Here is a 14,792-nt window from a genome sequence, read left to right as displayed (position 1 = left end):
GGCATATTTGTGTAGACCAATGTATATTCTCCTTTTACCATATCTTTCTATAACCGTAAGCATTTTTTATAACAAACGATTTTTATAGACCAACTCGTCCGATCCAAGGCAACGTGACACTTTAAAGGCACGGGACACGTTTGATAATTGTCAAAGAACAGTATTCCCACTTTGGTGTATGCCAACATACGCATAAAATAGCAAACCTGTGAAAACTTTGGCTCAATCGGCCATCGAACTTGCATAATAAAAGGCTTCAGCTTATTATTTGAGTGAGAAATTACCTCTTTCTCAAAATCTACGTTACTTCAGAGGTACTCACAATGTGTTATACTATCTACAGCTTTCAAATGCTCGTTACCAACGTATTTATAGTTTAATATAATTATTTTGAGTATAGCGTCTATATCGGTGCCTTAACAGTACATTTACCCTTTTCATGTGAAGTATTTCCCACTGAAATGAATCTGAAAACTTCAACCAACAAACCAATTACACCTTAAAGAAACACGTTGCCTTGGATCGGTCGAGTTGGTCTTTGAAAAGCGCGTGTAACCGTTTGTTATGAAATGCACATGGGTAAAAAGATGTTGTAAATGTAGAATACAATGATCCACACAAACATGCCTCGAAATTGCACGGTTTTCCTTTTACCTCGTCGACTAACACGGTCGGCCATTTATGGGAGTCAATAAATGGCCGACCTTGTTTGTTCGCACAGTAAAAGGTAAACCTCGCAATTTCGAGGCAAACTTGTGTGGATCATTGTATTCTACTTTTAAAACATCTTTCTAACCATATGCATTCTATAAAAAATGGTTACAAACGCTTTTTATAGACAAACTCGTCCGATCCAAGGCAACGTGTCCCTTTAATGTCGGTTGTTACAACGAACATGAAGGACAACGCGTTTACAAGCTAAAATATTTTGCATGGTTTTCACATTAACTCCTGACTTCTATCTATATTAAAGACTCTGGATACTATTGGTAATTGTCAAAGACCAGTCTTCTCACTTGGTGTATCTCAACATAATATACATAAAATAACAAACCTGTGAAAATTTGAGCTCAATTGGTCGTCGAAGTTGCGAGATAATAATGAAAGAAAAAACACCCTTGTCATACGAAGTTGTGTGCTTTCAAATGCTTGATTTCGAGACCTCAAATTCTAATTCTGAGGTCTAGAAATCAAATTCGTGGAAAAGTACTTCTTTCTCAAAAACTATGTGACTATCTCGAAAACAGAGGGAGCCGTTTCTCACAATGTTTTATATTGTCAGCCTCTCCCCATTACACATTACCAAGTTAAGTAATTATGCTAATCATTATTTTAAGTAATTACTAACAGTGTCCACTGCCTTTAAGGTAACTCGTGGCTTTTATATGCCAATCAGTTCAAGGTAGGGCCCAGTTAAGTTAAGAAGAAAGGGCTAATTTTAAAAATGCGCACGATGGTCTTTTGGATAACAGTTCAATGTAATTATTAAATAGTCCTATATAGCACTTCGAAAGACTTATGTGCTGTACGCAGAAACGTAAAGGCAGTGGACACTATTGGTAGTTACTCAATATAATTATTAGCATGATTTCGAGACCTCAGATTTAAAACTTGAAGTCTCGAAATCAACCATCTAAACGCACACAACTTCGTGTGACTACTTGTTTTTTTCTTTCATTATTATCTCGCAAGTTCGATGACCGATTGAGCTCAAATTTTCACAGGTTTGTTATTTTATGCATATGTTGAGATACACCAACTGTGAATGCTAGTCTTTGACAATAACCAATAGTGTCCACTGCCTTTAAGTTTATTACAAAGGCTTCAAGGCCTATAGTGTGCTACAGAAGTAACTTTTGTACAGTTCAAGTGCCTTTATAACCTTTATAGACTTAACTCAATTGGTTGTCACAGTATTTTTCGTGACGATACTTTAAAGCTAATGTGAGTAGTCAACATTCTATATATTTTGGTTTGGGAAATTTAATATTTTTATTGTGGAACATCATCAGAAATATGACAACTCACCACCTCAATTAATAAATAATCTGTGAAAGTTGTAACATTTTATGGAGCTTTTGTTTGCATTTAATGTAGTTTTCGAGTTGTTTTAGACTTGTGGACAAGTCGTTAAATCGGCCCCACGCGCTAAGATAGTGCTCTCGCGAGATCAGTTCGCGCGAGAGCAGTGATCTCGCGAGAGCACTATCTCAGCGCGTGGGGCCGATTTAGCGACTTGTCCACAAGTCTAGTTGTTTGTGCGAGTCTACTTGGCGCCACAACCCGCGGTGGTGATGACCAATCAGTTGATGCCACGTCACAGCCTGAATGATTTCCTACCCGCTTATTCTCAGTACACATCCATAATTGGACAGATAGTGACAATATTTGGGGACATTTTTCATGGAATTAAATACACAGTCAGCAGGGCATAGAGCTCTCATTGTTAATGTATGTCAAGAGAAAGATATTTAGTTACATGTTATAGGGCCACTCGGCGCATTTGAATTTGGAAACTACAACTTTCAAAATGGCTGCCGTTGCTTAAAGTACAATCTTTTTTCAAAAGATAAATCTGCGATGGCACTTCATGTATATAGCCATCTTTCATAACGTACCTTTCCCTTAAACAGATCGAAATGAGAATGTTAAACTGCGTTCATTTCTTTACACGGCCTTGAATATTGCATTTACTGAAATAAAACTGAGAATTCACCTGGAGCCCGGTCTGCTCGTACAAAGTATTGATATGAATTGTTAATGGCTTTACAAGGCATCATGTCGTCAGATAATGCTATAGGAATGAAAAGGTAATTACCGAGACAGACAAATAAGTCATGTTGTCTACATCATCCGTTCCGTGGTAGACGGCCGGTGTCAGATGCAATTGTGTCCGCCATGTAAAACTGTCCGCTCCGGACTCTTTTGCATATGCAATCGTGTCCGGGAGCTAGGCAAAAACCGTCCGGTGGACATGTACATGACTTGACATGTACATGACTTTACTGGTACATGTATGTGTGCGCGTAAGTGAGCATGCATGCACCGAAATTAATGCAGTTTATGATTGCAGCGAATACCCGACGGCCAAATATTTCCCATGGCATTCATGACATGCACTTAGCTTGTAAAAAAAAAATGGCGAACGTGTTCCGTCAACCAAGGGCGTTTAATTTACTGCAAGGACGGTTTTGCACGGGGGCGGACACAACTGCATATGCAAATGTGTCCGGGCGGACACCATTGCATTGTGCAGCAACGTCCGGGCGGACACGATTGCATGTGCAAAGTCGTCTCGCGGACATTATTGCACATGCAATAATGTCCTCCGGATAGTATTGCATAGGTTACATAATTGCTTGCGACACCGGTTCCCATGAAATGTGTAAATTGCACACAATGCGCACGGACCCGTATATGAAAGTATTTTTTTACCACGGAGGAAAGTATCTAATCAAACTTAAAACAACTCCTCATCCCTACAACATACAAGTATTTTTCCAAACACTTGTCATGTTATTTTGTTCATTTGCGGTTTATTAGGTTTTGTTATCCACCGAGGGCAACCGGGGCCCTGCATAAATTTAGTTCAATGTTTACGACTTGCATACACGATAGGTACGGAGGACGAAAAGTGGCCATCTGCTTTTCTGGTATCAGAGTAGTAGAAAAGCAGATTTGGTGGGTTCTATATGAATGTTTCTACTTTTCACTTTTCTGCTACATGAAAATGCATGTTCTCCCGTCTACTTTTCTGTTACCAGAAAAGCAGGTTTTACTTTATTTTAAAGTGGCAATTTGCTCTTCTGCTATAAAAGGTAGAAAAGTAGATTGTGTTGTGACCTTTTTTCTAATTCTCTTAAAAGCAGATTTAACTTTGGCGGCCGAAAAGTGCTCTTTTGCATTTTTTGCTTTCCACGCCTATACGTCAGTCAGTCTGTACTGGAAGAAGTGCTTTTAGGATGACCTGCTTTTCAGGTGGCAGAAAAGCAGAAAAACTGAAAATTACATTTTTACAAAACGTTTAATCTGCTTGTTTACTATTCCGATAGCAGAAAGGCAAATGGTCCCTTTACGTCCGCTTCATATAACATATAGGAGATAAATCGAAACCTGTTTTCCTGCTAATACAGAAAGTAAATGCGTTTTAACAAAACGTTCAACCCGATTTTCAGCAGGTAGAAGAAAAGTAGAAAAGTAGAAAAATGCACACTATTCTACTGTTCTGATATAAATACGAGGAAAATCAGATTAACACTTTTCGTCCTCCATAGTCCACTCACAATTAGGGTCAATTTCATGGCTCTGCTTACCGTAAGCACATAATCGGCGCTTACGGAAGCAGGGAATTCTGTGCTTACGGCAAGCGTATTTCACGAGTTAGCGACGATTTTGTTGACTTCTGCGCGTGCGTACTCCACGTCATATAGGCATTCTACGCTTACATGGCTAGGCAGAAATTCAGCGCTAGCACATTTCAAGCGGGTAATTGTGATCGTAAGCGCAGAATTCAGCGGTAAGCAGAGTCATGCAATTGAGCCCTGTTTGTCTGATCCCAACTATATAAGGCCTTTACACCACAGATGTTTCTAAACAATGAAGGTGCTTCGTTATTATGATCATAATGGTTTGATTGAATTGGCCAGTTTTCAAAGGTGTCATTCAATTTCAACAGAACACATGCGACTAAAAATAATGACTTTTCATTCTCAGTCATGCAAGCATGAACTCTACCCTTTTCCATTTGTGTTGTGTATACTATAAAACTCGGGGGAAAAACTCCATGATTGTTAAAAGGTCGGGCACAAAATATTATACACGCATTGAGTCGGAACGACTGTCTGGTGAAAGGTTGAGGGATCCGACTAGACTTGACTCAAGTCGAACTTTCGTAGAGTCATGTGTCCTATAATACCTTATAGCTTACTTAACTTCTGCATGCCGTTGACTTGGGTTAGTACGAAAACCGACTTGAACAAAGTCTAGGATCCACTTCGTTACTCGCGTTTTCCCGCGCACAAAAAAAACAATTTACACAGCAGTGGCAATCTCATCCGCCATGTTTTAACAACCTTGTTGGGTTGGCTAACTTAAAGCAATTAGCTTCAATAGTTATTGCTTTGGAAAATCGATTTAGGCTTATATGTCATGGAAATAATAATACATCATTGTTTACTAATGTTTATTTAACCAACAGGTGTGTAGATCCCAATTCCATACGTGGAGAAAAATATTACAATATTCAAAGACTGGGAGGCCCCATGTGGTAGAAAAAACACACAATGGATGTGCGCGCGCAAAATAATGTTACTGATTTGTTCTATTATTCACGCTAGACTATTCTCCCAAGTTGATGAACTCGCCAACCGCTCAAATAAACCTACATGATATTATTTTGTCAAACTCCAAAAAAAAAAACTCATTACAAATAAATATATATTTTTAAAGAGTGAAACTAAATTACATAAAAATTAAGGTTTTCTTTGTGTCACTTTGTGTGCCCCGCTCCGAAATTGATATACGAAATTATGGGAAGAAATCTGACAAAACGCAGGTTTAATTTGCAAAAGAATTTCTATAATTACGGTGCGCTCTAAAAACTAAGGCACCATAATCACGTTTGATCATAATTGTCAAATAACAGAATTAAAATTTGATGTATCCCAACATGCACATAAAAATAACGAACCTGTGAAAACATTTTGCTCAATATTGGTCATCGGAGTTGCAAGAAAGTAATGACATGAAAATCACCCTTGTTGCAAAAATTTAAGTGCCTTTTAGATGTCTGAGAAAGGCTTCAAACCTGAAGTATTTCTCAGACTCAAATAATTTAGTTGAGGAATTACCTCTTTCTCAAATACTCTATAGTTTCTTCAGAGAGAGAGTCGTTTCTATGAACAGCCCATTGCTCGTTACCACGTAAGTCTGATGATAAAATGATTTGAGTCTACCAAACGTGTCCAGTGCCGTGACACTATTGGTAATTGTTAAAGACCAGTCCTCTCAATTGGTGTATCTCAACATGTGCATAAAATAACAAACCTGTGAAAATTTGAGCTCAATTGGTCGTCAAAGTTTGGAGATAATAATGAAAGAAAAAACACCCTTGTCACACGAAGTTGTGTGCTTTCAGATGCTTGATTTCGAGACCTCAAAATCTAATTCTGAGGTCTCGAAATCAAGTTCGTGGAAAACTACTTCTTTCTCGAACACAACATTACTTCAGAGGGAGCCGTTTCTCACAATGTTTTATACTGTCAACCTCTACCCATTACTCGTACTAAGGTTTTATGCTAATCATGATTTAGAGTAATAACCAATAGTGTCCACTGCCTTTAATTTTAGTACGTCTACTCTACTCCCTAATCATCATAGAACTCAAGGTCAGCGAATTCCAATGAATAAATTATCATAAAATACTGCATTTATTTAATTTTTTTACGATGAATCAACAACAGCACCAGCCAATTTTTCTTTGAAAGACTGCTTCAGCGTGATGCACTTATGTACCAATTATGATACATAGATAATGTAACAAACTTGAAAAACGTTTCACTAACAACAACAATTAATTTATTCCAAATTAATTTTTGCATAAAATTACCTATATAACATCTGTTCAAACAACCGTGAACAAGAAGCAACAATAATATTTCAAAGAACATTGGACGAAGCAATGTACAGTATTAAGTATTAAACAAACCCACTAATTAAAATTGTTTGAATCCACAGTACAATTAAATTTGTAATTTTGTTTTAATAAACAACAATAGACAATCACAGTTCGTGAATAGAATTTTACTTTGATAGTCATTCATAGTCATTCTACACATTTCAGAGTATTTTAAAATTTTAATTTTTAATCATATTCATGAATTCCAAAAGTTTATGTTTTTCTTGCTCTTTTATAATTTCCTGTAAAACTCGGTGGAAAAGTGCATTATACAAAACTAGATATTCATTAATTCATTATGTGATTATGCAGTTTGGCCTTCCGGGGGCGTTAAAATAATCATAAATTGTATTTAATATAATAACAAAAATCACAGCAGATTTAGAAAACCTGCCGTCGATTTCACAAAACTCTTCCTAACTTAAGACTAATCTTAGGACTTAGGACGAGTCCCAACCCTGCACTGTAGCATGCAGACCTTAAGATTAATCCTAAGTTAGGAAGAGTTACTCGTCCTAATTCGAGATAAGACGAGTCCTAACTCTTTGTGAAATCGACGGCTGAAGTCTTAAAAAGAAATGTATCTACTGCAATAATTAATCGAAGATTTCCATCACTTGTCCGTGCCAATGGCTTTGGCTTCATTCGGATTGGTCTATTCGTCAACGTTATGCTCTAGCCAACGACCATAGCCGTAATCAGTCGGAAGTCACATGATTAGTACGACGATTTCAGGTCAAAGTTCAACATTGGCTTCTCTTTTCTTCTTTCCCATTATCACTTTCTGCATGGTTTTAACTGACTGCAAAAACAAAAAGGGCGGGATGTTACAAACTGAGATCAAGTTTGTGCGTACGTCGGTTAGGAAAACATGGCATAGGCCTAGGCCTATATGACAGATATTATATCAATAGGCCTTAAATATAATTATTTGTTGTTCACCCTATACACTGATGTGTATTAGAGGGAAAGTACACTGTTGGTAATTGTCAAAGACCAGTCTTCTCACTTGGTGTATCCCAACATCAGCATAAAATAACAAGCCTGTGAAAATTTGAACTAAATTGGTCATCGAAGTTGCGGAAAAAAAGGATGAGAGAAACAACACCCTTGTACTTTGGACGAATTTGTGTGTTTTCAGTTAGGAATTTATTATTTCAGTGAGAAGTTACCTCTTTCTCAAAAACTACGTTACTTCAGAGGGAGTCGTTTCCCACAATGTTTTATAATATCAACAGCTCTCCAATGCTCGACCAAGTCAATTTAAAGTTAATATTTGTTTTGAGTAATTACCAAACGTGTACCTTCCCTTTAAGGCCCATACAAATCGGTGCAAGGATGGAAAACAATTTGTATTATTTATCCCCGATGCAAAATAACATCTTCTTATATCTTTAGAACTGGTTGCCCTTTGCTCGCATTTCCGAATCCAACAATTCCTTCGATCCATTTAATCAGAACTAGGCCTATACTCTGTGTATAATAGTGGTAACATGCATTAAGTGGCGCATGGTTGACGGGTTACGCCGATCTTAATGTGGTGTTTTCATTGCTAGATGGAGCTTTAATAGACCATCGGGCTTGTTGCTGTGGCAGCTAATATACAAATTATCTTTAACATTTTTTAACCAACGGCAAAAAGACGTTGCATGAAATGAATCCAACAAGATAGTGACTGTGATTTAATTATGATGTTATATGGAATATAAAAAACTCCTGAGTCACACGGGTCAGAGTGATCCAGGGCCCATAGTTTCAAAAAGCTGCTTAAGCAATAATTATGGATGGTGGATGGTTCTGCACAGTGACCGTCCTTTTAAAGAAATATTACAGAATTTGTATTTTTTTTAAATCGTCTAAGATCACAGATTTACATAAAACCACGTTCTAATGATAATGATCGTATCAAACATCTTTTGAATTATTTCTGTCTGAAATGTAATTTTTGATGAAAAATAAACAAATAAATAAAACTAAATTCCCGTTTGGAGTTTATCGCCCAGTGAGCTGCTTTATTCCTTTTCTTTAATCGAAGTCATGCAAAATGTTTATACAAGTTTTTCAATATTTTCTAGATCGATCTCAACCTTTTACAGGTTTGTCAGTTTATGTATAATTGTGATTACATAATGTGCTTACACTACCAGCAACTGTTTTGTTAGCCCTCCCCCCCCCAAAAAAACAAAAAACAAAAAACAAAACAAAAACCAAAACAAACAAACAAACAAATAACAACAACAATTGAGTAATAACAAAATTTAAATTTAATTAACTAGCCAGGATGAGCGTTGGAATAAATGAATACATTATCATGGTTCAGCAGTGAACGTCCTTTTTTAATGGTAAATTTAAATTGCAATACTATATGAAAATCTCATGGACATTGTCTCGATACTGGTGACTAATATGAAAATGAAAGATATTTGTATGAATAATGTTCACTCATCACCGAAGGACTCGATGGGCGGAAACTTGTTATCCATATACATGTAATAGAAAAACTGTGTGTCATTTTGTTGTCCTTTAATAAAAGTGTATTTGGTAGGAATAAAATTTTTGAGTATTTTTGAAATAATGCATGTATGCAAGGATAGTTTTGAAGAGAAAAAAAAAGAAGATAAGCAAAGTTTATCGTGCATTTTATGGATAGAACTAAATATGTTGTGTTTTGTGTTTTGTTTTTAAATCTTCCCACCATGGCAAGATTAGCCTTTTGTCAAGGCCTTCTTCGTGGCTTGGACAGCTTCGTTAAGCCGCGGTCCCAAGCGACTGAAACGGGAAACCCCAAGCGCGAATGTGCCCTTGACAAAAGGCTACGGCTTCCCTTACCAAGTACATTAACTTCAGACATTACAACTCCTCTTTATGGCAAGTGTTAATTTGATTTTTAAAAAAAGAAAAGGTTATCATGCCTTTTATTGATTGAACAAAATGTGTTTTTGTTTTGTTTTTAATCTCCCATATGGCCAGATATGCTTCCCTTACCCAGTTCATTAACTTCAGTCACTACAACTCCTCTTTCTTCTGTCCTGATCCTCTTTCGGTTCGTTTTTTGCCCGTCATCTTTCCTTTGCCTGTCTGATCACGGACAGCCTTCCTTGTCTATTTTTTCAAAATTAGAAACAACATCAGCTTATAATATCTAAAATCTTTTTGTTTTGTTTTATGAAAGAGTAAATTTTGTTCTGATCTTTTTTAGTTGTAAATAGATAAAGGTATCACGCCACCAATCTGTTTCAGTGAGAATGTCATTACATTGTTAGTCACTTAGTGACATTAAATGAAAACCGAATGAAGAACAATCTTATAACTATCAAAATAAAAAGGAGTGGAATTTTGCAAAGAAACAGGAACTGCACTTGTATCTATATCTTTTAAATGTTATTAACAAAAACTAATTGTCAAAGTAAGAAGGAAAGGAATGTGTAACAAAGAGGCAGTAACTACACTTTAATTGATTCTATTTTTTGTATTACAAAAACTAAAAAACAAAGAAAGAAGGACAGGAATTTTGCAAAGAAGCAGTACCTACGCTTTTTCTACAATGGAATTTAGCAAAGAAGTAGTAACTACACTAGTATATTGATCCTACGCTTATACAAAAACTACAAAACAAAGTAAGGAGGAAAATAATTTTGCAAATAAGCAGGAACTCTAACTCTAACGCTCGACTCAAATTTGAATTGAATTTAATTGAATTGAATTGAATTGAATGGTTTATTCGTCAAGTATATAAAAATACATGAAATTTACAATCCTATTGTACAGCAACATAAAAAAACAAAAATTAAAATGTAAAATTGCACACGTAAAATTTTTGTTTGTTTTAAACTACTTATCGCAATCTAAGAAGGAATGGAATTATGCAAAGAAGCATACTTTATTTCTACTTTGTTTTCAAAACAAAAATACTACTTACCGGTCCTTTATACTTATTGATACGGAAACCAGTTCTGTCTACCCCCACACAAGCATCAGTGACGTCAAAGCAGAGTGCAATCTCTCTCTCCTCTGGGTCAGAAAACTCCTTGAAGACTTGGGTAATTTCTTTCTTATAATCACCTGCAAAAACATAACAACGTATCATTTATAATGTCCACTTAATAAAAAACATGATAAATAGGATAAACAGTTAGACATTTTGCACGTTCTTTTAGAGTTGGATGCAAATCCAATTCGTGATTGGCAAGTTCGCCTTGAGGCATTAAATCATTTTTAGTTAGTTGCCATGATTTATTTCCTGGTATTATAATGTCTGTGGGTGTGCCCACGACCGGCATAATATAAAGGGCGCCCACTGTTGAGATGCATGATGCATCACTTTTTTCCATTTTATACTGTGAATAATTGCCGACCCAGATCTAGTCGTCTTCCAAGACGCTCCAGCCACATTTCGTGATTACACAACTCGGGCGTCTTGGAACCAAGACTAACCTTCATCACGAAAACATACTTACTTGCCCAGTAGTCACAAACTTTTTGCATGTTAGGTGGACTGAACTCATAGGCGCGTAAATGTTCGGTGTTACATGTTCTCTTCAGGACGTCTTTAATCTGGACGTCAATCTTGTCTTTGGAAGTGTGCCGTCTGTTCATCAATTTTGTGGCTTCTGTAAAGGGGGAAAAGGATAACTCACAACTTAATCTTAATCTTGAGAAATTGGCTATATGGGCCTTCTTGAAGTTCGTGTTTAAAGGCAAGGAATATCTTTGGTTTGTGTAACAATTCGTTTGTTTTAATCCTAATTATGTTCTCTAGTAGAAAGAAGTAATTTTCCATTAAAATATTTGAGTTTGATTGCAAGACCTCAGAATTAGAATTTGAGGTCCCGAAATCAAGCATCTGAAAAGAACACAACTTCGTTTGACAAGGGTGCTTTTTCTTTCACTATTACCTCGCAACTTCGACGACCAAAACAGAGTTCAAATTTTCACAGGTTTGTCATTACCAAGTGTCCAATGTCTTTATAAAGACAACTATTTACATGCTTTGCCAAATGTGATTTGGTTGTGATTTGATTTGAATCTATCAAAATCAGACAGAGGGAGCGAATAATGAGACGCTGAAGGAAGGAAAGATTTAGTAGACTGCTTTCGTTTCAACTCTGAATAGCAGTGTACCAGTTGATTTGCCTATTATCAGATACCCACATTGGCAAATTTCTGATCCGGCATTTGCATTTACGTTGCTCTTATTATTTAAAAAAAATGAACAAATTTCAAAAAGCCACACTTACCTGTTACAAATGCATGGCAGCCAATGCATGGCAGCCTTCACAAACGACCTCTAAACAAATAGACACACATATAAATTATCAATTAAACAGTTAACAATTAGGTAGTTAGATAAATAGACCATGTTGGTTTTCTACAGGCAAAGTTTATACTCAACAACTGAATTGACAACTTCAAATCTAACAATATTAAGGCCACTGTGATTGTGGAACCTCTGTGGGTATGAATATTGTATTGTGTGTCAGTGCTTATTTATACCATTTTGGGATATCAAGATGGATACACTAGTCTCCCAATATAATGTCAGGTTGCAATATTTTTTACGCCTTGATTTTTTGTTTCAACTGTTAATAAATAATGTAAACAATATGAGTAAAATATTTCCCATGTACAAGTCTGCAAATAATTGACTTTAAGTTCAGTTTAACATTTTAACGTTCTTGGTTTTTAATCACCTTGTTATTTATTTGAACAAGAAAAGAAGTTGCTTACTTTTCCCTATATAATAAACCCCTCTGTTTTTATGACCTTACCTTTAGCAAACTTTGTGGGTTTATATGGAGTGGCATAATCCACCATTAAAACCATCAAGAAAATGCTAACTATCCACTGCAACTGCATCGTGTGTTTGTGGTTCCTGAAAAACAAAGGAACACAGAATTAAAATAAAAATGTCAAATGGGCTGCCAACCTTGAGACTTACATGGTAAAATGAGCAATATTGAGAACTTTTGATGGTATAAAACATTGTGATAAACGGCTCCCTCTGAAGTAGTTTTCGAGAAAGAGGTAACTTTCCATGAATCTGATTGCTCGAAGTCAAGCATCTGAAAGCACACAACTTCGTGTAACAAGGGTGTTTTTACTTTCATTATTATATTGCAACTTCGATGACCAATTGAGGTTTGTTATTTTATGCATGTTGAGATACACCAAGTGAGAAGACTGGTCTTTAATTGACAACTACCAATAATGTCCACAGTGACGCCAAAGTGTTGTAATTTTGACGCGCGCCATCAACGGCAGAAGTGTTTTAATCTTTTCAAAACCTTGTGGTTTGGGGGCCTGATTTTTTAATCGATAATTAAGAAAAAATCAGAAGTGAGTGTACACATATCAAAATTACATTAAAATGGTGAAATAAAACGCATTATAAACAAGTTGAAACAGCATTTCCGTTAAAAACATTCTGCGCTGTTTAAAGATTGCAATCATATCAAAGCCGGATCTCTTCCTTGCTCTACGGTCGGATGCAGTGAACGTCCACTATGGCCTCTCGAATGTCCTGGCCGTCGCAAGAATAGACCTTTATCACGGTGTGATCATCTTGATTTTACTCCATTCCAACTCATTGTAACTAAACCGAGGCTGGACGGAATAATAGTCTGGCGCCATGCTCAATGAATATTAGCATTCATTATTGGAAACAGGGAACATTACCAAAATGGTGACAGCGTGAAAGGTCTACCACAAAGCCCCGTTAATCACCTCCATAATGAGGCATGAATGTTTACTTCCATGGTATACATTGTAAAAGGGTCTGGCTCTCTGACCAGCTGATTTGGTCGAACCATCGAACGTAGAATTCCATGGAGGATTTTAAGCCGCCAAAAGGTCGTTGAAGAACCGTATGGTTGAACCACCATGCTCATGCTACTTGTTGAACAATGTGAACAATGAAGAAGGAATTTGTCAGGTCAAAAATTTCTGGCGCTTGTAAACATAAAATGCAAACCACCCACAACCAGAACCTAAAGTTGTGTCACTGAATGAACAACAAAATGTATACAAATTACAAGTAGGATTTGAAACTTAGCATGGTGGAAATCGATATGGAAAGGTTTGTAATAATGACTATCTCTAAAATGTATAAATGAACTCAAATGCTTACCTCTTCACGGGATCTATTCTACTGTAACAATGAAGTTGGATTTTAACCAGTGTATTGCCCGTACCGGCCCCCTTCCAAATTAATATTTCTACATGTGGTTAATAAACTAAAGGTACAGCGTGCTGCGGCACTCTTTGACCTTTGATTAGACTAGCAATGACAGTCTATTGAATGGTTGAATACACAACTCACCTTACACTGCAACGACATGGAAATACGAGCGCAAGCCTCCTTTGCTTGTCTATGAATCCAAAATCAACAACACTGGCCGATTGTTATCGCACTGACTGTGAACTGTGTAATCAAAAATGGGCCAACCACACGATGCCAGGTCGACTCAAAAAAGACACGCATGATTTAAACAGACAACAGGGACGTCAAAAGCTTTGATTTGTAAACGCAGGTTTTCCCACAACAAGGTGGGTCAGATTTTCTCGACATTTGGCGCTCGATATGGGATAATGACCCCGCCCCCTTAGGTCTGTATCGTTTGACTGGAATTAGGCCTTTTAGGTGGTTTTTCAAAGCATTGAATAACCATTCAGAAGTGTGCTTAGCTGAAAGAGCAACTCTTCCCATTTCAGAAACACTTGGAATTTTTTAAATCGGTCATGTGGTTGCCGAGATATGCATGATTTTATACCGACAAAACATGCAATTTTTCATCCCGAGGTCAAAGGTCAATCTTAAGTGTTTCTTTGTTTTGCTGACGGTACGGTAAATTTTAAGACAGTTCAGTTTAAATTGCCCATAACTCAGAAACTAAGCAATGTATGAACATCAAACTTGGTACAGAGGTTGGTGATAAGTAGTACTTTAATATTGTGCATAATATTTGGATGAAATACCTATAATTATGAAAATATGAACAATAAATCATAAAAAACTGCATATTTTCAGATTTTTGCTTGAATAAGCATTGTACTAAGCAATTTATTCCGCTTTTTGTGTCCTAGAAGTCTTTACACAAGGCAGTGTGAACATTCCACT

General features: G+C 36.5%; 1 protein-coding gene across 1 annotated transcript; it reads right to left on the bottom strand.

The window, feature by feature from the left end:
• Nucleotides 1–3,411: 3,411 nt before the first annotated feature.
• LOC139944544 (uncharacterized) lies at nucleotides 3,412–13,834 on the bottom strand. The gene is made up of 7 exons (XM_071941591.1): nucleotides 13,803–13,834; nucleotides 12,445–12,548; nucleotides 11,936–11,963; nucleotides 11,134–11,294; nucleotides 10,596–10,738; nucleotides 9,662–9,778; nucleotides 3,412–7,478 (listed from the first exon to the last, which is right to left on the bottom strand). The coding sequence occupies exons 2-6, from the start codon at nucleotides 12,530–12,532 to the stop codon at nucleotides 9,683–9,685; spliced, it is 516 nt and encodes a 171-aa protein (XP_071797692.1). The 5' UTR covers nucleotides 12,533–12,548; nucleotides 13,803–13,834; the 3' UTR covers nucleotides 3,412–7,478; nucleotides 9,662–9,682.
• Nucleotides 13,835–14,792: the final 958 nt, after the last annotated feature.

The sequence above is a fragment of the Asterias amurensis genome, chromosome 11 (assembly GCF_032118995.1).
Source record: "Asterias amurensis chromosome 11, ASM3211899v1".
NCBI classification, from domain to species: domain Eukaryota; kingdom Metazoa; phylum Echinodermata; class Asteroidea; order Forcipulatida; family Asteriidae; genus Asterias; species Asterias amurensis.
This window is presented reverse-complemented; position numbering and strand designations above follow the sequence as displayed.

Coding starts and splice junctions, on each gene's coding strand:
- LOC139944544 (XM_071941591.1), bottom strand. CDS start 12,532: ATGCAGTTGCAGTGGATAGTTAGCATTTTCTTGATGGTTTTAATGGTG. Junction 11,295..11,935: donor TGTGAAGGCTGCCATGCATT/GGCTGCCATGCA, acceptor ATCCTTTTCCCC/CTTTACAGAAGCCACAAAAT. Junction 9,779..10,595: donor TCAATAAGTATAAAGGACCG/GTAAGTAGTATT, acceptor TTGAAAAAATAG/ACAAGGAAGGCTGTCCGTGA.